This window comes from Mastomys coucha, unplaced genomic scaffold (assembly GCF_008632895.1).
Source record: "Mastomys coucha isolate ucsf_1 unplaced genomic scaffold, UCSF_Mcou_1 pScaffold8, whole genome shotgun sequence".
Classification (NCBI taxonomy): Eukaryota; Metazoa; Chordata; class Mammalia; order Rodentia; family Muridae; genus Mastomys; species Mastomys coucha.
In genome coordinates, this window is record NW_022196914.1 from 49,645,456 (window position 1) to 49,672,706 (window position 27,251).

The following is a 27,251-nucleotide window of genomic DNA, read 5'->3' on the forward strand; positions in this document are numbered from 1 at the left end:
TTGGAGTAAAGGCCAGCCTGTCTACAGTGTGAGACACTGTCTCTAAACTATAAGAGTAGTGCTTATTTCTTAGACAACAAAATGCTGTCCAGTTTAGAATATGAGTGTGGAGTGATTTACAAAAATGACTCTGTACTGGGGGAATTTCCATTGGTGATATTATGAAAACAAATAAAGAAAACCAAATATACTTTATGAGAAAATGCACCATTCTCCAAGACACAATAAAATTGTTGAAAACTGGGGAACAGTCTTGAGGCTTCCAGTAATGAGACAGGAGAGAGCATTTCAGCAATGTTTTCATATTGCAAAATCATCTATCACAGAAAAGTAGTCTGAATTGTCTGTCTTGTTTTCAATTTTTCCAAAATATATTCAGACAAAATAACTTGAATTGGCTATCTTGTTTTTCTATTTTATTCCAGATTTATTTCTGATTATAGGTCTTTTTTTGAATTTAGATGTTCTCTCTTTGGGGGAATGAATAGCATTATGTTCCATCTTCTCCTGCCAATCTGAAATGAACAAGGAAAAGTTCCAGGATGATAAATTGTTTTCTTCATAGAGTTCTTCTTATTCTACCAGGCTGTTCGGAACCTTTGGGGATGAAATCAGGGCATATACAAGACTACCAGATCACTGCCTCCAGTGTCTTCAGAACACTCAACATGGACATGTTTACTTGGGAACCAAGGAAAGCCAGGCTGGACAAGCAAGGCAAAGTAAATGCCTGGACTTCGGGCCATAACGACCAGTCACAATGGTTACAGGTAATAGCCTGAGACTGTTTCATCACCCACCACTCTTGAGCCTTAAAAGATTTCTGAGTTTCTAGCTGCATGTCATAATCATTATTTTAGACTGTTTTAAATATGTTTTTGTATTTTACTTTGCCAAACTAGGAAAACAGAAATTTCATATGAAATCATTTCTCTGCCCTGCATCCACTCAGCACTGACTTATAGATAGAGGCTGTGGGCAAGTTGGCTGGAAAAAATTGTACCAGATCACCCTGAACAAACTGAATATAATTTGAGACAAACTACTTTCTATGTTTTATCTGTTCTGATGGCTTGTATTATATTTGATTTTTGAAAATTAACATCAGAATCCAAAGATACTGGAATCATGCCACTGACCTGAAAAAAGGCTCATGATATCATGACTCATGACAAAGTATCTCTTTACCTCTAAGCAATGAGATAATTTGATTACCCTGTCATACAATTAGCTTATAAAGAAAAAATATAGATTCTGCAGAGCCTGTTTACAACTTGCAATTAAATAAGGTTACATCTAATTCCTTTTAAAACAGACCTCTTGAAATACCTTTATTTGTGAGATACCATCATGCATACATAGTTTTATTAATGTCTCTTGTAACAACAGAACCACGATGAATGAATTTCATAAAGAGGGTTCTTTGATGTATATGAGCTTCACTTTGATTTCATGCTTTATCAATGAGCTTAGAAATGTGTGATAAATCATGGTAGGTCTGTAAAACGCCACCACCACTACCACAATAACAACAAGAACAAAACAATTAAACAACAAATACTAGTCCTCACAAAGTCACAGTTGTCTTTACTAAGGTCACCTGAAATTTCTAATACTCTATTTCAGTTTTCTAATTGGGTTTTAAAATATTATATTCTCATCATTAGAAATGCTCATTTTTTTTCTTTAGTTGCCTTAAATTTTATTTGATCCATTATTTAGGTTACAGACATTATATGTGGTTATATATGAGTTTCTATTACTATTTTTATTTTAAAGCATGGGTGTGTTTTCTGTTTTTACTATGTCATCCAAACTGCTGTTCTCATCTAGCCAATAGCACTACATTAAATCGCTATGTAACTATTGATTATATGTAATATACTCCTGAGCCTGTACTCGAGCATCAGCACACTTCAGGCTCTAAAGCTCTCACTTGTTTCTTAGAGTTCATCTTTAAATTGACTAACATGACAGCAAACTTCATTTTCCTCTTTCCTGAGGTTGTTAAAGTTTCCATGTTGTCATTGCCTCATATCTACTGGTTCTTCTTCCACTAATGTCTCTCTTATCTATGCCGATGCCTTGCATTTACTGGTTTACCAATGACTGGTGATTTTAGCTACTGAAATGAAGACCATTTCATCTCAAAATTATGACCATTCTTCCAATCCTTACTTTCAGTAAGAATCCAATTCTTAGTGTCACTTTCTGATCCAAGCCACTCCTATTTCTTGTGTTCCGCTTGAATCTCATTACCCACATCTTACTTTTCTATTCTTATGCTTTTTAAAAAATCTGTTTTTTAATCATGTATATGTGTGAGTTGGACACATGTTTTTGTGTGTATGTTAAAATTCAATTTTCAATGCTTTCTCTAGGCCCAAGAATAAAATATAGATTTCTAATACAGCCTAAAATCTTTCCCTAGTTTGTCTTCATTCATCTTTTATCATATTCCTTTGAATTTCCTCAAGTTCCTCAAACCTAACACCATCTGGCTTTCCCTGTTCTGCTATAAATTTATTCTTCTTAAAGCAAAGGAAAACAGAAAATCATCAGTCTTCTGACAGCAGATCCTTCAGCTCAGCTTTGGATGCCACGTCTTGTAGAGAGGCTCATCCCTTGGGTATGCTCTACTTGTAACTGATGTTGAATCTCCCTACGTATGTTAGTCTCACATTATCATGGGTGAATACATTCCTAGATGCCTATAGAGGCCTAAAACAACAGATAATACTGGATCTATATATGGATATCTCCCAATATTTTTTTGCAGTACTGTCAATTAATGAAAGAACTAAATCTGACCCGTCTTTGTTTTGTGCTGTGGTTCCTCCTTTTCATCATTCTTCTTGTATTTGTGTATAATTTGGGAGTAAAGTAATGCTTACGTGAACAAAGCAATTTCAACATAGTTACAGGTAATAAAATCAACATGAGCAATCACTAGTGAGCAGGTAGCACACACAGAGTAGGTACACTGAACTCAGCTCAAAAGCCCATGGCAACACTCAGGGAGTGCTACTTAAGAGCTGTGAAATATTTATTTGTGGAATTTCTACTTAATACTTTAATATTGCTTTGGTTATGCATGACTGGAGCAAGAGGAAGGAAAGACATAGAAGATAAGACTACTGCTTTCCTATGATTTCAGCAACACCCTCACTGTAGTAATATCAAGCAGTTTTGAAGTTGTAATCCCATGCTAGATTGTTAGCTTCAGATGTCTGGCATATTGCAATGACTGTCTGTTTGCTTTCTCAGCTTGTACTCCAGTGCCTAGCCAAATACAATAATTGATACTGACATATAGAAGATATGTTATAATGACTTGTTGCATGGAGATAATTATTTCAAGAGAAATTTAAGCAATGCATTTTGCTCTGTACAGTATATAATTGTGATCCTCAGCATAAAAAGTCAACTGTTGCATATTTTAAAATCATTATTCTAGGTATCAGGCATATTAAGTAAGAATTTTGCCATTGAATAACAACTGCATACCTACATTTATCAGTAATATTTTAAATGTGTGTGTGTGTGTGTGTGTATGTGTGTAAATCAAAGATCAAGCTTCTAAAACAGAATAATAATATATGTCCTTTCAAATTCACAGTGTGAATAAACTATGGACAGTGTCCACTACCTTCCTTTGGATTAACAATGATTAAGATAAACTAATTTTGACATTTGGCTATAAAATATTTAAATTGTTAGGTATCCAAGTCATTTCTAAGATATTCTGATTATAAGTAAGATTATTCATGATTCAGAAAACATTTTAAAGCTGAAAACTATTATATATACAAATAGCAACTTAGACAGATGGGTATATTCTAGAAATACACACACAAAGGAATGGCTAAAGGCAAATTTCTTTAGAAAGATAAAAATGAAAAAATATATTTACATGAATAGATTTGTGAGGTTTTAGAGCAAACCTACATCCATCATTTTGTTTAAGATGTCTTCTTAAAGGCTCTTGTGCACTGGCATTGATTTATTCTCTCAATGACATATTTTCTGTCAATTCTGAGACCACTTCTTCAAGTGGATATATAATTTTTATCATGTCAAAACATATCCTGACTCTCTAAGGAAAAATAAACTGACAACTTATATAATTTATTTATTTTTCTGGCATTGTGCAAGGAAAAACTTCCAGTATGGGAGTATTTTCCTATGTTTTCTACTTAAGGAAATGTAATCTATCCACTGCACACAGTTAGATAGCATTGGTGCTGGTAAGTGTTTAGTTGGAAATGTGATTAAATTTTTATAAAAGAAAAAAATGCATATGGTGATTTTGGAGCTGTTGACATATAGACTACATTTTATCTTTAAATGAGGTTTCTGAAATAATTAATTTAGTTGAGTTTTTAAATGGAATGAGCAATAACTCTTCAGAAAGGATGCCATTCTGCCTTCTCAGTTTCCTTCCTTCATTGCTCATCCTTTCTAAATTAAGTTTTAAACAAGTTACTTTCACATATGAGCAACACATGGAAGAGTTTTATTCAAGCTTAATGTTCTATCTTAACTTAATCAAATAGTACTTGTAAATGAAATTTATTGTAAGTTAATCCTGCCAAAAACATATTTCATTTAATTATGATATGTTAGACAGAATTTTTATGTGTTCGTTTAAGAATTCCTATGCTTTAAATATATCTTCAATATGCAGTGCTTATCAGTCCTCTAATGATCTTGCCTGTGTCTTCTACGATATTGCAGTGTCTGGAATGCTCATGCAAACGTTGCTGTATTAGTGTCTCATTTGTGAAAATCATGACTGATAAACTTCCTGAATTACTGTTCAACAGGAATTCTTATGAAGGTTCTACCTAAAAATAACAAAACTGTGTTTAGGTTCACAGTAAAGCACCAATGGTCTTCTATCATGCTGTAGTCCTAAACTTGAATACATAATCAAAATTTTGTACAAAAAACTCCATTGAGATGGTTTCCAGACCTGTCTGTGGTGGCAGAGGCAGCTGGATCTCTGAGTTCAAGGTCAACCTGATCTACAGAGCAAGTACCAGGACAACCAGGACTATACATAGAAACCATTTCTTAAAGACATAAAACAAAAAACAAACAAACAAACAAATAAAAATGATGGTTTGAGTATCCCATCCAAAGTTAAGGGATAGTTTCTGCTTCCTAAAATTCTCATTGAAAATACTATAGTAATATTACTTGATTTATGGATATTTCTCATTCATAATTTGATTATTACCCTAAAAGAGAGAGAGAGAAGAGACAGAGAGAGAGACCAAAAGAGAGACAGAGAGACAGAGACAGAGGTTGAGAGAGAAAGAGAGAGAGAGAGAAAGAGAGAGAGAGATTGATGATTGATAATTCATTGGCACTGGGCCCTACAACTCCACATTAGATTAGTTGTGATTTTCTGTAATGGTCTCCATTTATCACAGAGAAATTTCCTCAGTAAGGGATGAGGACTACATTTGTCTTTGTGTATTAGGAAACATATTTAGAGTATAGTTAGAGACTATGTTGGTTTAGTAAAGTGGTGGTTATAGGTTGTCCTCCAAGATCTATGATTTTACTAGTCCTGGGAAATTGTCTAGGTTTCCAGAACAAAGCACATTTTCACTCGTAAATCCAATTGCAGAACTTTTGAGTACTGCAGATATGTGTGCCTTTACTGCACCCTTGCAGTTTTCATGCCATGCTGGTCACTGCTGTGGTTCATTGGCACCATTCCCTCCTTATGGTACTAAAAAAGTTATTCCATAGAAAGGAGGCATTCAGCCAAATTCCATTCAGCTTAGATGCATCTGAAGTGTGAGGAGTTTTAAGCAATTACTGAGGAATTCTCTTGGACATCTCTGACCAGACACATAAATGGCAGCTTCTTGCCTGCTTTTGGGTAAATGATCTTTACCTTTTGGAAGGAGCATTGTCAGTCCAGATGAGAAATTTTTATTTAAGCTGTATGTGTATACTTATAAACAGTCTTAAGTATATTTTAAGTTACTTTTTAAGTAAATCATTAACAGTAAGAACCTTTATGATTTTTCAGACATCTTTTCATTTTTTTGTATTTATCATCTTTCTCCATAATTAGAGCCTATGTATTTTTAGCATTTCCTTAAATCAGATCATGTGTATACATATACTTTCCTCTGTATTACCACCAACCTCCACCTCAGTAATGGTCCTGTTACCCTCCTAGTTTCTGAAGTTATTCAAAAGCATGTATTCACATCAGAAGATTTGAAGTGAAGTGCCTCAGAGAAAAAGCAATATGTGATTTGCTCTTTTTCTGTCTGAGTTACCTTGCCAAAGTAATTCTTACACTAGCAACTTAAAGATCATTGAGGATAGAGGAGCAGAAAGATTGCAACAGCCTGAGGATCAACAAGTTTTATGTGAGGTTGTATGTCTTAGGAAGGTCAGAATTTATTCCGATAAGGTCTCACAAACATGACTGCCTGAAAACAAGCTGAACAAGAACAAATAGACATGTCAAAGTGGACAAGAAAATACAGTAGAGACCTCAACCCTACTCAGTGAACCTCAGGCAGTTACTTAACAATGCTCAGAGTTGAAGGAATAGTCTTCCTCATGTCAGAGCACAATTTGTTATCCAAGATCAACCCTGAAACCATTCATGGAATTAATAGAAAGGAAAGGAGAAATGTTGTGATTATATTATGGACTCAAAATGTAAAATAATATTTTTAAATTAAAATAAGAAGTAATAAAAAAGAGTATTTCAATAACATTTTGGCTTCATATTTTTAAAAAACCTCACCATAAGTTTGTATAGTTAGATTTCAGTAAAGTTGTCGAAAGTAAAGTTGTCGAAAGTCATGTTGGATTCTCAGTTGAATTAAATTACAGAACCACTTTCTCATAATCTGTTCCTGTAGTTTGTATAACATCAAAATGTAATCTTAGACACCAAATAATAAAATATGAAGACATATATGCTGGTTGGTATCTGTCACCTCGACACAAGGCAGAGTCATCCAGTAAGATAAAATTACAAATAAGAAAATGACTATAGCAGATTGGCCTGTAAGCAAGTCTGTAAGCCATTTTCTTGGTGATTGATGTGGGGTGGACCCCACCACTGTGGGTTGTGCCTTCCCAGGACAGGTGGCCAAAACAAAGCAAAAACAAGAGCAAAAACAAAGCAAACACAAAAACAAACAAACAAAAAAACAACCTGAGCAACCTTGGGAGAGGAACAAGCCAGTGAGGAGTGCTCCTCCATGGCTTCTTCCTGAGTTCCCCCCTCCATGTTCTTGCCTTGAGTCCTTGCCCTGACTTCTCTTAAAGATAGACTATGAAATGAAATTATAAGTTGGCAAGGACCAACCTCAACTTGTAAGGGGCTTCTGAAAAAGGGATGTCTGGAAGTGGTGAAACAAATAACTTGAAGTTACATCGTGGGTCCAAGATGGAGGCCTGTGTTTTGCTTGAAGTAACATTCCAGAACTTTATATATATTTTTGTTTGAGACACTTCTCTAAGCAATTCTCTTTGCTATTCTGAAATGTTCTCTGAACAGATCATTCCCTGCAGACCATAGGCCCAGTCATTTATTTTACTTATCAATCCAGTCATTTATTCCAGGTAACCTTGTGATTATCCAATGAATCTGCATCCTGTGACCTCAGACCTTTGATTCTTAGGAGACAGCCAGCACACATTTTCTTTTTCTTTTTTCTTTTTTTAATTAGATATTTTCTTTATTTACATGTCAAATGATATCTCCTTTCCCGGTTTCCCCTCCAAAAATATAAATAAATAAATAAAATAAAAAACCCTGTTCCCTCCCCCCTCCACCTGTTCACCAACCCACCCTCTCCTGCTTCCTGGTCCTGGCATTCCCCTACACTGGGGCATGGAACCTTCACAGGACCAAGGACCTTTCCTCATTGATGACCAACTAGGCTATCCTCTACTATTCATATGCTGCTAGAGCCATTAGTCCCGCTATGTGTATGCTTTGGTTGGTGGTTTAGTCCCTGGGAGCTCTGAGTGTACTAGAATACAATTGTTCTATACTAGAATAGGTAGTTTATATTGTTGTTCGTCCTAAGGTGCTGCAAACTCTTCAGCTCCTTGGGTTTTTTCTCTAGATCCTTCATTGGCAACATTATGCTCAGTCCAATGGGTGGTTGTGAGTCTCTACTTCTGTATTAATCGGGCACTGTCAGAGCCTCTCAGGAGACAGCTATATCAGGCTCCTGTAATCCAGCACTTGCTGGCATCCACAATAGTGTCTGAATTTGATGATTGAATATGGGAAGGATTCCCAGGTGTAGCAGTCTCAGGATTGTACTTCCTTCAGTCTCTGCCCCATACTTTATCTCTGCAATTTCTTCCATGGGTATTTTGTTCCCCCTTTTAAGAAGGGACAAAGTATTCACACTTTGGTCTTCCTTCTTCTTGAGTTTCTTGTGGTTTGTGGATTGTATTTTGGGTATTCTGGGCTTCTGGACAAATATCCACTTATCAGTGAGTGCATACCATGTATGTTCTTTTGTGATTGGGTTATCTCACTCAGGATGATATTCTCCAGATCCATCCATTTTCCAAGAATTTCATAAATTCATTGTTTTTAATAGCTGAGTAGTACTGCATTGTGTATATGTATCACATTTTCTACATCAATTCCTCTGTTGAGGGACATCTGTTTTGTCTCCAGTTTCTGGCTATTATAAATAAGGCTACTATGAACATAGTAGAGCATGTGTCTTTATTCCATGTTGGAGCATCTTCGGGTATATGCCCAGGAGTGGTATAGCTGGGTCCTATGGTCAATTTCCAGAGAAACCACCAAACTGATTTCCAGAGTGCTTGTACTAGCCTGCAATCCCACCAGCAATGAAGGAGTGTTCCTCTTTCTCCACAACTTCACCAGCATCTGCTGTCACCTGAGTTTTTGATCTTAACCATCCTGAATGGTGTGAGGTGGAATCTCAGGGTTGTTTTGATTTGCATTTCCCTGATAACTAAAGATGTTGAACATTTATTTAGGTGCTTCTCAGCCATTTGGTATTTTTTGTCAGTTGAGAATTCTTTGTTTGGCTCTGTACCCCATTTTTAATAGGGTTATTTGGTTCTCTGGAGTCTAACTTCTTGAATTCTTTGTATATATTGGAATATTAGCCCTCTATCAGATATAGAATTGCTAAAAATCTTTTCCCAATCTGTTGGTTGCTATTTTGTCCTTTGACTTACAGAAGCTATGTAATTTTATGAGGTCCCATTTGTTAGTTCTTGATCTTAGAGCATAAGCTTTTGGTGTTCTTTTCAGGAAAATTTCCCCTGTGCCTATGTGCTCAAGGCTCTACCCCTCCTTCTTTTCTATTAGTTTCAGTGTATCTGGTTTTATGTGGAGGTCCTTGATCTACTTGGACTTGAGCTTTGTACAAGGAGATAGGAATGGATCGATTTTCATTCTTTTACAAGCTAACTGCCAGTTGAGCCAATACCATGTGTTGAAAATGCTGTCTTTTTTCCACTAGATGGTTTTGGTTCCTTTGACAAAGATCAAGTGACCATAGGTGTGTGGGTTCATTTCTGTCTCTTCATTTCTATTCCGTTGATCCACCTGCCTGTCACTGTACCAATACCATGCAGTTTTTATCACAATTGCTCTGTAGTATAGCTTAAGGTCAGGAATGGTGATTCCACCACAGGTTCTTTTATTGTTGAGAATGGTTTTCACTATCCTAGTTTTTTTTTTGTTTTTTTTGTTTTTTTGTTTTTTTTGTTATTCCAGATGAATTTGCAAATTGCTCTTTCTAAGTCTGCGAAGAATTGAGTTGGAATTTTGATGGGGATTGCATTGAACCTGTAGATTGCTTTTGGCCAGGTGGCCATTTTTACTATATTAATCCTGCCAATTCATGAGCATGGGAGATCTTTCCATCTTCTGAGATCTTCTTTGATTTCTTTTTCAAAGACTTGAAGTTCTTGTCATACACATTTTTTACTTGCTTAGTTAGAGTCACACCAAGGTATTTTATATTATTTGTGACTATTGTGAAGAGTGTTGTTTCCCTAATTTCTTTCTCAGCCTGTTTATCCTTTGTGTAGAGGAAGGCCATTGATTTGTTTGATGTAACTTTATGTCCAGCTACTTTGCTGAAGTTGTTTATCAGGTTAAGGATTCTCTGGTAGAATTTTACAGAATCCAGAGGTCAGCCTGCCTCTGTTAAGCACATATGATACTCTAGATAGGTGGACCTAACCTTGCTCTGTCCCAAGCTAACCCTGAACTCAGGAATCTGTCTGCTTTATAAGCCTAAACAAACAAACAAGCAAATGTACAAACAAAGAAAACAAAAAAAAAACTTATCTGAGTAGGATCTCCTGTGATTACCAATCCCTAAATCTCTTTATCTCCTTTCTTAGTATCTTTCTGACAAGTTGGCTCACAACACAAATGCTTTTGTTCCTTTATATTTGTGCAGTTCATTATGTAATTCACATTGCATCATTTTTTTTGAAAAATTATATATTTTTGAAATCATGTGCCTTCCCACAGTTTTAAGAGCTATCCTGAAGGTCCCAGCATTTACTATTTTGATGAGACATTAACCACACCTTCACCTCCCGGACTCATTCTGTCTCTGATTATCATGGAGACATTAACATTAGCAGGGAGGACATTCCTTGAAGGAGAAACATAAAATGTGTACATTATTACAAAAAAAAAAAAAAAAAAAAAAAAAAAAAAAACAGCCCTTAAACCCACAGAAGCCATGATGTTCTCTTGGAAACAAACCAGTTGGCCCTGCCCAGGGCAGGAATCATGTCATTCTGTTCCTACCATGACCATGCCAGACTTGGAAATGATCCAAATAAACCCTTTTTTCCCCAAGTTACTTTTAGTTAAAATGTTTTATCACAGCAACAGAAAATTAAATTAGGACAGTGTGTGTGTGTGTGTGTGTGTGTGTGTGTGTGTGTGTGTGTGTGTGTGTGTGTGTGTGTGGTATGTCTATATGTGGGTCTGTGTGGTGTGTGTGTATATATGATGTGTGTGTCTTTGCATGTGTATGTATGTGTGTGTGTTTATATTTCTCCAATGTAGAACTTCAAGATAAATGGTGAAATGCAAGTCAAAATTTATTTAAACAGGTAAAAAAAACTGCAAGTAGTATTAATAAATGTCATAGACTGTCATCCATAAAATAAACAAATTCAAAACTAAGTAAATAAAACATTATATTTATTTAAGAGATTTTCCAGCTTTTTACTTAAAAATAATAATAAATGTTACCAATTTAAAATGCATATTATATTAATTTTGGATCTTCCTTATTGAAACTCTACTGTTGAACAGCCATGTGTTTTAATTATCTCATCATTAACTTTTAACAACTGAGTAAATTTCTCTAACATTTATGATGTTAGTTGCCCAACTGATTCAACAAGGAGAGAAAATATTAAATGTTTAATCAATCAGAAATGAAAGCACTCCTTATCATACTCTAGTAAATTATAAAATTTAATTCATTTTGCTGTGATTCAAGTATCTGAGGGAAAAGAATGGAATTGATTTGTATTTATTGAAAAACTATATATTTTGAAATAATCTATCATAAGTTGTTGACAGTGAGTAGACTATATCAGTATTCATTACTTATTGGTGATGACTATAGAAAATGCATAGTCACTGCCAAAATACATTTTCCAAAATTAATAAATGGCAATATAGTATAATGTATAAACACCAAAAAATGCTATAGCAAAGGAAATGGCGTTTTTTTGCCTATTGTATTTTTGTAACATTATCATGTATTTATTAATTCAAGATATTCTCATATTATTTCAACCAAATAAGTAAAATTAATAGAATGGTCAGGTTGTGTTTTTTAGTGTTGACTTATGACAGACAGCATCTTACCCCAGAGAGATTCATTTTAATATTAATTAATTTGTTAGATATGTGTAAATTAAGTTTAAGCTTAATTAAATAAGTTTTATTTCATTTAGACTATTTATGATTGTAAAAGTATATCATGGCCATAGATTTCATATCTGCCTTATCTAAATCTCTCAATTATTGGGTGACAAAAGAAGTGAAGAAGGTGTTTTCACGGATTAACTAGCCACTGGATTCTCAGGAATAGTCAGTGAGGAAGTATTCTGATTTTCAATGCACACTGACACTATTATGTACACAGCAGCCATATGATGAAAGCATCCATAAAGAGAATCAAAAAGAAAAATCTATTATTATGGACATAGATGTGAAACTAATATCATGATTTATAACATTTGTATATTTAAAGTAAATAAAAGGAATCAAAAAATGACCTTGCTTTATTTAAAATATAAAGAATCTTTAAAAAATGATTATAGCCAGTTCTATCAAAGGAATTCACCATTATTCCAGTAAAAAAAAATTAGAAATAAGCAAAGCATAGTTTAATAGGTACTTACATAAAAATATTACGTAGGATTTTAGATTCAATATTTAAAAAGCCAAGAAAAAAAGTGAAGGTATTTGGAAGCATTTGTTAATAAGTAGTATTTAAAACATTGAAAAGCTGAATAGACTTAATAAAGTAGATGTGAATTCAGGAAACCCATTCATATTCTTAAGTCATGGACATTAATGTCTCTCTGTGTGAATGTATGTATAAGTAACTTTAATTTGTGACATTATGTTTCTACTTATAAAATAATAAATTCTCAGCCGGGGGGTGGTAGCACACGCCTTTAATCCCAGCACTTGGGAGGCAGAGGCAGGCAGATTTCTGAGTTCAAGACCAGCCTGGTCTACAGAGTGAGTTCCAGGACAGCAGGGCTACACAGAGAAACCTTGTGTCAAAAATCCAAAATAAATAAATAAATAAATAAATAAATAAATAAATAAATAATAATAATAAATTCTCGTGTTTAAACAATGAGTTGAAAAGCACTCCTATGAGTAAAGACTAGACTTTGAGATTAATATTTGAAATCAAATGAGCATTTGCAAGGATTCATAAGAAAAACTGAGTCAATGTTAATTGGTTATCCTATTTGTCTGTAAAGCAGCCCTTTCAGTGAGCTAACAGGTTTTGTTTAATAGTGGAGTTATGGAGTCAGAGAAGTTTACTGAAGATTGGAAAGCCAATCTGCAATGCAAAGAGATCACAACACATATTAGACAGTGCATGCAATGATATTTACTATAGTGTTTTCTAGAGTATCTAATAAATGAAGTGACTGCCTCTCTCAGGAGGTAATACCCTCGAACAGTTCTAAACAGCTGAGTCCCAGCCATTTATTTTGATTGACATTTTTAGTATATCTCTTGATCTCAATTCTTCACTTTTTCTCCATGATTAAAAATTTTTCTCCATGATTAAAATTGTATGCAGTTATAACATTAGTAAACATTGGACACTGAGCATTGGAAATTAGTTTAGTTTTAAAGTAGAATAAATAATAACTGGGAAAAATAATTATATTCTTCACACAATCTAGTGATGTGAAATTATTACATGTATATCACATTCTAGATATGCATTCTTTGTCCAGAAAACTTGGCCATAGTTAATTGCACATGGCTTGTTGATTTGGTTTATCTAAGACTCCTTCATAATTTTTATTTCAAGTAAATGATGCTATAATGTTTCAGTAATTCTGTTTTGTTTATCTGTTACTATATATGTTTTTAAGTCTGTTTTAGTTGTCAATAACTTAGTCACTAGTTAATATCAAGATAAAATACATTTATTTATAGAAAATATTGTGGGTGTGGAGATATAGCTGTTTTTATATCTCTTCTGACTTGCCTGTTTTGTGGATTATTTACAGTTCAGTATCCTAGCCCACTCCTTCACATGCTTAGTTAAGACAAACACATGTGGTCAGAGTTGTCTCCAAATATATATATCGCATTCATATATATGGGCATATATTAGTATGTTATATATTTACATACTTACATATTCTTCTAAGGATAAGGATAAGGATAAACATCATTTTATTAAGAAACATGGCTTTGTATGAAAAACAACATAGAAAGATTATATGACTTAACCCTGAAAAAAGGAAAACTGTTTTCAAATTCTAAATTTGCTTCTAGTTAGTATAATTTTAAACCCATTTATTTTGAATAGAATCTAATAATAGTGCTTTATTCAATTAATAATATATATTTACAAATTTTCTTTTTTCATTTACAATATTCTTCCTTTTCCACTGTAGACAATATCTAAAATGATTTCTGTCATCTCTTGGTCTATATTTGTTTTTAAGTTTTCAAAATGCATTTTATGCATTGATTTTATCTCATCTTCATACACTAGACTTAAGCCTAGCTTACCATCTTAATTTAGTGTGTCAAATTCATTTACCATTCTAATCAAGGAAAGGAATATAGGATACCTGGCTAGTTGAGAAATATTCCAATGTTCCAAGGAACATAGCTAGATACGTTTAAATACATAATATTTTTCACTCCAGTAGTTAAAGTTTTTTTCTTTTGTTGAAATTGAATATTGAAATTGAATCTATATTCCTATAGAGTCCCTATTTGGTTATTCACCAATTTACATTAAAATAGGACACCAAACTTAAGCAGTATCCATTTTGAAACATATCTCCCATGCTCTGTAACATAAACTCTTAACTTATAAAAATGTCCTTCATTTCTTACAGGTTTTCACTTCCTTAGCATATGACCACAGGTTTGTTGAATAATAGATTTATATTTTTACATGTTCCTTTTCATTGCTAGTTGCTTTTTTCTTAATCAATCAGAAATATTTAGACAAAGCTAGAGTATGTATTTTTTCATTTCACTCAATAAAGTTACTTCTTATACTCATTTGATTATATTTTATGCAACATAAACATACGCATGCAAGGGTTTTCAAAATTATGAAGAGAGAAACCAGCAATCTTTTAGCTAGAATCATGATTAGTAGCTAGTTCTGTTTAAAAAATAGTAGAGTCTTGTAGTAATTGTATTCAAGTTTACATCTGTCTTAAATGGCTTTTATCCCTAGTGTTTATACAACATTATTGGCAAAAACAAGTGCTGTTAGTAAATGAATAAATAAATTAGGTTTATTTCCTTTCTACATGGTGAGCATTTTAATCTTTCACATTAAACAATGCATAATACTTTTCTTAAAATTTGAGTCACCTTTTCCCCTTCTTTTAACTTTCTACCACTTACTGGGGCTTCAGCCTTCATTTCTTGTGAAAAGCACCTTTAAGTTTTAGTCCCCAAGGCTAAAACTGGGGGACTTTGATACTCCTTCATGAGCACCACAAGACGCAGCTGTTCTCTTAGACATATGTCTGATGATGTGGGAGGAGCTGCAATGCAAGATAATGGAACTAAAAGTACTTTAGAATGCAACACTAAATATATATGCATATGTTTCTACAGCTGCCTCAAACTCTCTAATGGGAAATAGAGACATTTCTAAAAATAAGACAGCTCAAAGCTCTCAATGGAGGAAAGTTTACCAACAGCTGCTTGTATCTTCTAACATCCTGGGTGTCAAAGGCATTTTCTCAAAGTGTGGTTAAAAGCTGCCTGCATCTGAGTCTTCTAGCTGAATGAACCATTCTTAACTCCATCTTCTGAGATTCTCATGTTATAGTGGGTGTCTTGCACATATAAAAGTGAGTTTGGGGAAAAATATACTTGGATTCTTTCTGAAAGATGAAGCTTGAAAAGAATGAATTATTTCTAGGGAATTATTTTAATGAGCTTTACATGTACTTAATAAAAACTACTTGGATATTAAAAGTTTAGGCTTACGTTGATTTGATATTTATTAAATGAATGAATTTGACAACAAAACTTTAATTACTCCTCACACTTGACAAAATAAAATCTACCAAAGATATACATTTAGAGTCAAATAAAATCAATGAGAAAGTGTATCTATACTGGCAGTTGTAGTTGTGGTTTTCACTGGCATGCATATGATGGAACCTACATAACATTTTAAACAGACCTTTAATATATGTACATGTATACATAGACATATTGTTGAACAATTACAATGACAAATAATCTAAACAATGGTCATGAGTATCACCAATAACTAAGAAGGCCCAGGATGAAGGGCATATATTTTACATTGAAAATTTCTTAAATAAATCTGCTTGAAACAGCTAATTTGTTCAATTTATAGGACAATTTCTTTTTAATTTTGTAATTATATTTATGTACAGAAAACTTAGTGTACATTTAACCCAATTTAGTGGCCAGTTCTTTAGCCTTTGCCTTTTCCAGCTTGGCAATTCAAGCCACAGACTTAGGACCCAGGACGTTGCCTCCCCAGTGGCGACGGATCTCGTCATATCTGTCATTATAATTGGTCCTAATAGCTTCCACCAGCTTAGCCAGAGCACCCTTGTCTTCCGAGTTAACCTGTGTGAAGGCAACAGTGGTGCATGTCTTCCTGTGGACCAGGCGCTCCAGCCTAGCCTTTCCCTTGATGATGCAATAGGGCGCCCCCATCTTTAGACACAGGGCAGGCAGGAAAACCACCAGCTCAATGGAGTCTACATCATGGGCAATCACCACCAGCTGAGCCTTCTTGTTTTCCACCAAGGCGGTGACTGTATTGACTCCTGCTGGGACGTTCCCTTTGCCAGCAGCTTTTTTCTCAGCACGGGCCAGTAGCCTTTGCTGCTTCTCTTGCTTTGTCTCTGGCCTGTACCCGTGGGCAAGCTTAAGCAGCTGAGTTGCTGTTTGCCTGTCCAGGGCCTGGGTGAACTGGTTAATGGCCGGAGGTACTTTGAGATGCTTATAGAGGATGATGGCTCTTTGCCGCTGCATGCTGATGTAGCGAGGCCATTTGACAAAGCGTGTTAGATCTCTTGTGGGCTGGATGTCCTGCCCAATGTCGAAGGTCTTGGGCCTCTTCTCAAACAAAAAATTGACCACCTTCTTGGCCTCCTGTTTCTTGATGACAGCGGGGGCCAGGGCCACCTTCTTCCCCTTGGCCTTCTTTCCTTTGGGCATCTTGTTCGGCTGGTGGATGAACTGATATATTTTATAAGAGCACACCATAATGGTTAAAGCATTAAATGCTACTGTAGACCCTCTGGGTTCAAATGACTTTTCTGCAAGTAACTAGTTGTGTGACCATAGTCAGGCAGTTCATCTATTTCTAATTATCTCAGTACTTTCATTTGCTAAATAGGAAGAATAGTATATGGTATAGGGTATGTTTAAGATTAAGTGGCTTAACATGTATAAAGTTTAGAGGAGATCACTACTATGAAAATGTTAGCTACTGTTATGAATGATTTAGTACTTAATGATACTATTCATGGCAACTTCTGTCTTTTAAGGTTAACAGATAAAAATACAGGAAACAGCTGAATATGAATTTCAAATAAATGATGAATAAGTTTGAGAATAATCTTGTCCAAAAATATTGTTGGGAAATATTCAGAAAAAAACATTCTGATTTATCTGAAATTCAAATTGAACTAGGAGTCTAATATTTTATTTTGCTGAATCTAGCAATCTTATTTTTTCTTCCTCTTGGAATAGCAAATCAAAAAAAAAACCAGGATATTGACAGAGGGATGATGATTTGCTAATACATAGAATTTTAGTAAATTGCTTGTCTAGGACCATTTTACACTCTGCCTCTATACTCTAAGAGTAGGGTGTTGGAAATATTGAGTTTGTTAACATTCAAGTAAATATTGTTAAACTGACCTACATGTCTATATTATTAATCTCCATTATTATCTGAGGAAGATGAAGCAAGTGATTTTTTAAAATTCTGCCTAGATGTACCAACTGGAAAAGTACCTTTATGTCTACACACGAACAAATGTTAAATCCTATAGGCAGTTTCTTTCAATATAAGGAAGACTTTGGTACCGTATGTTTCATCTCAGGAATGGCTGGAAGTTGCTAGGAATACAACTGTGTTAAAGATCCTGAACTTCTTGTGTGTACAGTTTGTAAAACTTTTTATTTGATGGCATTTAAAATTCTCTAGGATTTGTGTAGGTTTGGGTTTTTTTAGGCCCATTGGATTCATGTTTCTAAACAGTTCATATCTTTTATGATTTGAACTCAAATCTTTATATTTTTCCCTTACCAAAAGTTTCTTTATCTATGAAATACAGGAAAGGACCATTTCATTAGGCTATAGGACAATTTAACACAATTACACTGAGCATTCTACATGATGCCCAGAAAATATAAATATCCTGTGTGAGTTCTATCTTTTCAGCATTAATACAGTTATTCTAGAAGTTAGCAGTATTAGAGATTATTTGACCCATACTTTCAGAAGACTGAAGAGTTAATTCAGTTAGAAAAAATGTTTGTTGCACAATCATGAAGACCTGAGTTCTGACCTTCAGACAACTCATGTCTAATCTCAGTGCCCTTTCTGTTGGATAGGAGGTAGAAACAGAAGATCCTGAACCTTGTGAAGCACATCTCCCTAGGAGTTGTCCACTGTGGACAATGTACTTACTATCCTTCACATAAGATGGAGGAGATGCCTTAATCTCAGGTTGTTATCTGGCATATATATATGTGTGTATATAGCTCATGCATGTACGCATACACACATACTCAGACATACACATGCATACACACATACTTGCACAAACACCTAACTAGGCACATGCATGCATGCACACATGCACACACACACACACACACACACACACACACACACACACACACACATATGCACTCAAGCAGGAACACATGTGCTTTTTTGTGTTCAGATTTGAGTTAAATTATTTCAAATACTCAAAATTTTATAATTTTGACTTTCTCCGTGACAACTCCATTTAACTACCAACAGAAAATGCTGAGACCCACACTCACCATCTGTTTTTCTGTGTTTTATGATCCAGCTTTCCTGGTTCTGGAAGATACCAGGTAGTCACACATAACAATGAACTGCCAACATACTTATCAGTTTCCTGGTCACAGCTACATTCTTCAACGAGTACTCTGAATCTTCCACATAGGAAGTATTTCAAGTTCTTTCTTCCTTTTTCACTGTAGAACTGGCTCTAGGGAAGGAATAGACAGGGGTAGACAAATAATTAAGTTACATTGGTAGATCAAGCTCACCATAACTTATGAGAGCAAAAGAGAAATGTTAATAGGAACTGAAGAAAGAAGTAGCAAAGCTTAAGCTCCTGCATCTCAGAGCCAATGGTTTTCTCTCAGATGAGAAATTAAAAGAAGCAATGATGGAGATTGGCTGTGATTGGCCTTAAGTCATCTGAGCTCGATGCTCATGTTAAGGGTCAGTCCTTCTCCACATTTCAGATGTTGCAACCCACAGGAGGTAGGGAATGACAACTAAGAAACAACCATGGTAACTGTTTAATATTTTACAAAGTTCTACCCACTGGTTGTTTAGAGATTGTTTTTGTTTGCTTATTCAGCCATGAAGTTTTTGGGGAACATAATTGGAGAACTGCTGGGCTCTGCCTATTATTCAGCTCCTGAAATAAAAAAGCAACTTAAAAATACAGCACTTTAAAACTCTATTTGTAAATAATATCCGTTATTAAAATACTAATAAGGCTTAAATACAGAAAATATAATATCTAAAGTACAGAAATTTTATTCTTTGAGGTTCTTTAATATGCAGAAACCAATTTTTATATAGCACAAACATATTTGTCTCCAAAATTGTTACTTATTGTTTCAAATAAACATGAACTATATTACAGACATCTGTTTCACGTGTTACTGCCTTCTTCCTACTTTGAGATGCTTGCCTAGTTTGGGATCCTTGCCTAATTTGGGGTATTCCAAATTAAAGTAGAAAGGACAGATAAGCTGTTTCCTGGGGGGGGGGGGAATCAATTAAATGTTACTTGCATTTTTCTATTTAATCATTATGCAAATAGATCTTGAAAGAAAATGGAAATAATCAGTATCATTAAACTGTTCAATGAATACTACTTTCAGTTAATGCTATTTATTGAAGATTTCCAGTTTCAGGTGTATTACCGCACATCCACACAACAGTGAGTTTTCACTGCTGATAGTCTATGAACTGTATCTGTTTCAAACCAGAGATTCCATCTACCACTGATTACAGAGAGCTCTCCTGAGCAGCCATGGCTACCAAGCTTTTCACCACCATCTTGACATTCATACAAGTATTTATTACTATGCAGGATACAACCTGTGCTACCATAAGCCATATCTCTCAGCTAAGTAGGATAAGCTAACTACAAGTATGATGAGTGCAGAATGAGTCAAGAGTTATCCTAGGGCTGAGTGCAGAACTAGTAGAGAGTTATCCTAGGGCTTACCTATGACTTGGATTAGCTATGCCTTCACAAAGGAGTGAGAAAGTATAAATTCTAAAAAGGTTCAGAAAAAAATGTGTAGTTCTATCTATAAAATAATAAAAAAAAAATAGATTGTGAAGCAAGAAGTTCAGTTAATATCAACTTTGTAGGAAGCTTTGTTGCACTAAACCATGTGCATTGCATTTTATAAAGTAATAATGTGCTTATAAAATTAAAAACAGAATACCTCCTGAAGTAGTTTATTAATGGAGCATCCTATTTCAAATGCCATCCTGTAAAGTTTATTGTGAATTAAGTGAAAGTAATTTTTGAGATAGTCATCTTTTAAAAATGCAACTGTTTTTATTTGACACATTAGCAAAGGAATAAAAACACGTAATTTAAGATGAAAAATAAAAAGTTTCTACAGTTAAACATGAAAAGAATGGAAATGAGATTATCCTTTTGCCATAAATGAAACAATGATATCTTTGCTGAAATTTGGTTACTATAGCACCCTGAAGGTGAATTAAAATCCTTTCTCTCCTGAAATTGAATCAAACTCTAGAATTAAAAAAGTAAAAAGTGGAAACTACCACAACCAAAATAAACATGATTTGTCCATATATTCAAATGATTTTTTTTTTCTAATCTGGAGCTCATGCTATGGTGAATTCAGGTATGTGACTCAATTTATTCTTTCTCAACATCATATTCACTTGAGAATTCATTATAATTTCAATGTAGTCTTATAGCCTATGATACAAAGTAATGTCACAGATGTCTTTTCTGCACGTAATATTATCTATCTCCCAAAACTGTAAGTACAAAGAAAAGGTAGATCAATTCTGTCTTTAGGATTTATGGGATTTTATATCATTGCTGGGGCTATGTTTTACCAGGTGAGAGAAAACTGCGTCTTCTCAAGGGGTTATTAAGTGGTAGACAGGTGAGAAGAGCAGACAATTGTGATCTAAGTTGTAGCTCTGTTCATTGTGTTTATTGCTTGTGTGTTGACATTTCCCATCTCAGGATGTTTTATCTTCAAATCAAAGCTAGCTTACATCAAGGGATTACTGTGAACTTGGAATGGCCTGGCATCCATGAGTGTGGCTTCTCTATTGATGATATGTAAACAGTGATGAATTTCCTCTTTCATCTTTGCTCTACTTGTGTTCAGTAGGCAAAATTACGTAAGAACCATGAGAAATTTTTCATGTGTGTGTGTGTGTGTGTGTGTCCAGATTCATCCTACAAAGCTTATCATAGTGATATGATCATTATTAGGGCTATATCAAAGATGGCTCACCTAAGATGATAAAGTTTTCTTCACTGATATATACAATGACTTGATCACCTTTTCTCTCCTAAACTGTGTGGAAACACAGGAATATATCCTTCAGCCTTTAAGAAAGAAAGAAACGAACAAACAAAAAACCCACATAAACAAAACCACCACCTGTTTAATTTTTTAAAACCAAAAAAATGTGAAATGAGTAATAAGTGCCATTGTTACCTCAATTAAATTATTCTTTCCAATTTAGTTGTATGCATCTGTGCTTGTATTTAATGACAAGTCTTAATTATGCACCTGCAATATGGGGCTCTTCTCGTTTAAGTAAAATTTATGAAACTATTTTGAAAATACACAGCTAATTGCTCTTTTAAAATGTGTAACTTGGAATGTTGGGACCTTTTTAATCTGTCAGTATTTTAACCTACTCCCTGCATGCAGGAGAAGCACACACATGTCACCAGCATTCCCTCTCTTTTGTAGAAAGTGGTTTTCAATCTGTGGGCCACAACCACTTTGGTAGTTGAATGACCCTTTTACAGGGGTTGTATATCAGATATTGTGCATATCAGATATTTACATTATGATTTATAACAATTGCAAAATTACAGTTATGAAGTATCAACAAAAATAATGTTATGGGTTGGAGAGATAGCTCACCAGTTAAGAGCACTGACTGCTCTTCTAGAGGTCCTGAGTACAATTCCCAACACCACATGGTAACTCACAACCATCTGTAATGAGATCCTATGCCCTCTTTTGGTGTGTCTGAAGACTGCAGAAGTGTACTCACATACCTTAAATAAATAAATAAATTAATAAATAAATAAATCTTTAAAACATCATTTTATGGCTGGGGATCACCAAAACATGTAGAAATGTATTAAAGGGTGCTGCCAGTAAGAAGGCTGAGAACCACTGCTTTAGAGTAAGTTGAGGATTGTGGAGTCTTAAAGCCTGATAGCAGTGAAGACCTGAGCAGTGTTTCTCCTCAAAATAGAACCATTTGAGGAAGAAGACAGCTTTGATTCTTGGGTCAGAAACAAAGGTGTAGTGTTTGAGAGAATTTCCATTTAAATTTGATTGCCATGTTCAAATATTGACTCACAGACAACTCAGTTTCTATATTAATTAAACCACCGTATCCTGTTGAGGAGAACTGTCAGGAAGTACCTGGTTCTCAAAGGGACCTGCAATAGACTTCCATTAATACCCTGGACTGTATGCACATCCTTTAAAATTTATATTATATAATATATGTGAATAATACAAACCTTGTAGGTGACTTATTATTGATTTTGATGTCAGAAGAGGAAAGAACTGAATAAAGTATATTAAAAATGAAAACAAATCACTAACTTGTATTCATTGAATGATTTTATCTTTAATGCACAAAATTGCATTTTGAACAAATAAAAATCAATCGTGAAAGAACTCAGCACCATAAGAATGAGGCAAGAGGTAGTGCACCAAGAAGGTAGAAGTGAATGTGTAAAATTAATACAACCTACACTGAAATGGATAAGCAGACAAGCACATTGTATATATCTAAAACTACACTGAGATGAATGGACAAACAAGGAAACTAAATCTAAAAGTTGATACAAACTCTAAGATACTCTCTTATGGGCCTGGTGTAGCTACTTTGAAAGTATGTCCTTCTTGCCAACAGAGGAACAGGTCAAAATTCATGTTCTCCATGTGTCAGTGAGCATGCCCATGAGGAGACTTCTCTAATTGATCCCTTGATCTAGCTGAACACTGCTGAACACTCCACTCTCTCATATTCTCAACCTGTCCTCCTCAGTCTTAGAGTGCATTTTAGAATATATTATTTTTGAAGGAAGACAACTAATAGTGTTTATTTAGAACAACGTCAACATTTATATTTTTGAAAGTGGAAGAAATAATTTTACAAGCCATTAGCAATTACTATCTGTCAAAGCAAGGTTGTCTTCATCAAATTACACATGTCTTTTTCTTTTGTTCCCATTTCTTGAAACATTTCTGAATGTTTCATAGGAGTGTTCAGTAACATAGGCTTTATTTCCAGGCTATTATTGACATTTATGAATTTTCTCTTATGTCCACATAGTTGTGTGACTCAGATATATAGGGCAAATATTACAGAAACTGTGATTTGAAGGTTCAGTTTGTAAAAGAGGATGTGAGCCTGAAATCCCTCTTATATTTGTTTAATATTTCACTTTTTTATTTATTCTTTTCTCATATATCCCAACCACAGTTTTCTGTCCCCCCTCCTCTCCCAGTGACCCAACCTCCCTTCTCACTCAGATCTTCTTCGTCTCCTCAATTTCCCTTCAGAAAAGTGCAGGCCTCTCAGGGACATCTACCACACATGACATCATGTTGCAATAAGACAGGGAGACTATTCATATTAAGACTAGATGGCAACACAGTAGAGTCCCATAAGAACATCAAGTTATACAACCATTCCATATATGCAGAGGACCTAGGTTAGATGAAAATAAGCATCTCCCTTATACTCAGTTCAGTCTCTGTGAGCCCCTATGAGCCTGGGCTGGTTAAATCTGTAAGGCATTTTCTTGTATTTTGGATGCCTCTGGCTTCTACCATCCTCCCTTCACTTCTTCAACAGGATTCCCTGAATTCTGTCTAATGTTTGGCTGTGGGTCTCCTCTACATCTATTCCCATCAGGTGCTTGGTGAAGGCTCTCTGATGATGGTCCTTGATGCCATGAGAGGAAGCTGACATATTACACTGTTTGGAGGGCTAGGAACCAGAGTCTGGATAGCCCTAACACTTAGGATAGAACAAACATGACTGGCAAAGTTCATTCATTCATTCATTCATTCATTTTAAAATCCCAACAAAATGATTCCTATTGATGATCTACTATACTTGTAGACCAGAGCCTATGATAATATTTCACCTTTATTGACAAGTGTTTAATTTAACTGGATCATTTACAGAAACCAAGCTTCCATGAAGAAGACCTAGACACTCAAAAGTACCATTTTTTTTCAAATAAAACACCACAAACCTACATTAGGTAAATTATTTTAATTTCAAAGTGAGTGCTAATAGTATAGTACAGTAGTAAATTATTTTTCTCCTGTTTGTTTGGATTATGAGGAAGTGTCATAGAGAAGATTATAAAGGCCAAGTGGATTTTAAAGGTTATTCCTGTGGATCACAAAACATGCCCTCTAATGACCTTCAACACAGAATAGAATGTTAACTGATCTTCTAGGAATGATCCTCTTAAAGATTTTAGGTTTAATTAAACAATAGTGATGTTTAATCCAGTTCAGATAAAACTTTGTTTTTAATTAAATAGCAAACCTCATTTTGCAAACAGAGGTTCAGTCTTCACTGAGTGGCTCTTTCAGTATTAACACAAACCATGGCTTTTCTTATATGCCTCAAAGACAAGTGTATTTCTCTAATTCTGCTCTACATTCTCTTGTATATGGTTTGTAGGGAGTTTTATCTAACTTCAGTGAGGTTCTGTTAATGAAATTGCAAATTAAATCCTTCTATAATGTTTTGAGTCCTTAGAGTGACATTCTGTTGCCATCTCTTGCTAAGATGTTTTACGTTTTGATTTGGGTAACTGATAAAAGTACCATCGCTGGGAGACTAAAAAGAAAGTTATACACCTCTCTCTGGAGCCTGAGAACCCTGATGTTGAATTACCACTGTGGTAGTATTAGATGAGGGTAGACTTCCTGGCTCATATATAGCTAGTTCCTTGATATGTTTTTATGGCAAGAGTGTGTAGGGGTGTCTCTTGTCTATTATGATAAGAAGACTAATCTCATCCATGACATTTTACTCATATTATCTAATTGCTTCCAATAGGTCCAAGCAAATGACATTAGGTTGCTACTAAACATTCAATATTTGAATTTTAGATAACATAGCTATGTAGTCCTTAACATCTAGTGATAATGATTTGGCAGAATGATCAGGTAAAGCAATACCAAACCACATAGAGACAACTATGTAAAACAAAGTTATTTATATTACCTAAATATTAGTAAAATGTGCGACAGCCCCTATTAAGCTGTTAAGCCCAAACTGACATGGTGAAATCTTTCCCTGATACCTCAGAAGGGAACATTGTAGGAGGCAGGTTCAAGTGACTCCTTGGTAAAGGAGTTAAAATAAGGTCAGTTGACCTTGAAGACTTATAAGAACAGAAGATTAGGCTACATTCCCACATCTTGAAAAGACATTGCTAGAATACAACCATCTTCACGCCATTGGCATATTTGAAAACAAAACAAATCTGACAAGACTTGAGCTTGGATTTCTAGCATCTAGAATGATAAGGAAATAATTCTGGGTCTTCAATACACCGAGTCTGTGGTGATTTGCTATGATAGCCTTGGATGCCCATACAATTATGAAATCAAATAATTCCATGGAAAGAACTAGTGGAAGTGGGTCCTGGGAGATTCTGAGCAGTGGAGTTATTGCAGGAATCAAGGATGGCAATCATGTGATCTCCTGGAATCTCACTAGTCTCTTCCTTCCATCAACACCATTCCCTTATGATTCTACTGCTGTAGAATCAGAAGAAAGATTCCAGTAAGATTTATACATAGAAGCTGTAGTGGGGAAAAGTCACCTGGTTCATGTTTTAAAAATTTTATAGAAATTGAATTGAGTCGAATTGAATTGAATTGCAGTATAATCTGTCAAGTATCTTAAGGTATCCATTTGCTTTTTTTCTTTATATATGTACGTGGGCAAGCAATATGTGTATATATATTAATATATGTTGGGGCATGTGTGTGGAGCTATGTGTGTACATGTATGTAAGTTGTATGAAGGTGGGAGGTTGACATCATAGTCTTACTGATTACTCTCCACCTTTTTAATCCTTGAGGCAGTGTTTCTTCAGCTAACCCAGACATCACCAATACAGATAGTGTAGCTCTACAGCTTCCTTCAGGGATAGATATCTTGTATCTACCTTGTAAACAGCAATTTTTTAATGTCCACTTGGCATTATATGGGTCCTAGGAATTCAATCTCAGGTCCTCAGACTTTGCTTCTTGTATTGAAACCTTTAGCCACTGAGAAATCTCCATAGCCCTTAAATTAATTAAACAAAAACCTATAGATCTATAGTTTGAATTTTCTCAGAAATGTAGTCGATTTAAAGAACATTATTAGCAATTCTAGAATGCAAATATATTTGTGATTATAAGGTATGCAATGTGTAAAATATAAAGCAATAATAGATACACAAATAAACAATACTGATAGATTCCAATATCCTGACAAAATCAGGAAAACACTATGGGATCATCCTGAAACAAATCAGTGATACTGAGGATCTTTTCAACCTAATCTTTATAGATATGTGATCTTGAGCATAAATCTAGATAATTTCAGTTTATAGAGAACTCCATTCATTGCTGATGTAATTACATTGCCCTTCCATAAGGAAAGCTTACCTGACTATCTAGCCATTTTCTTGCATTTATATTTTGAACAAGACAGAACAAGTATGTTAAACAACTTCATTTGCTTTTCTCTTTGTACACTAGTGCTTAAATGGCTTTTTAAAAAATAATTGTACCACAATAATTCAACAAAATGTCTAATAATTTTGTAATTATTGGGGCACTAGGTAGTAGATGCACTGGCTGAATCACCCTGCTTCTGATTTTGTAAACACATTATTTGATTAGTGCA

At 34.7% G+C, this 27,251-nt stretch overlaps 1 protein-coding gene and 1 pseudogene across 2 annotated transcripts in view; one reads left to right on the forward strand and one right to left on the reverse strand.

Annotated features, from left to right (window-relative positions):
• Edil3 (EGF like repeats and discoidin domains 3) overlaps positions 1-27,251 on the forward strand; it is a 486,419-nt gene that overhangs the window by 362,954 nt on the left and 96,214 nt on the right. For both annotated transcript variants that reach the window (XM_031360541.1, XM_031360542.1), the window contains one exon: positions 586-770. In XM_031360541.1, the coding sequence (XP_031216401.1) occupies positions 586-770 (185 nt within the window). The remainder of the gene's footprint in view (positions 1-585; positions 771-27,251) is intronic.
• Positions 16,178-16,984, reverse strand: LOC116083777 (annotated as a pseudogene).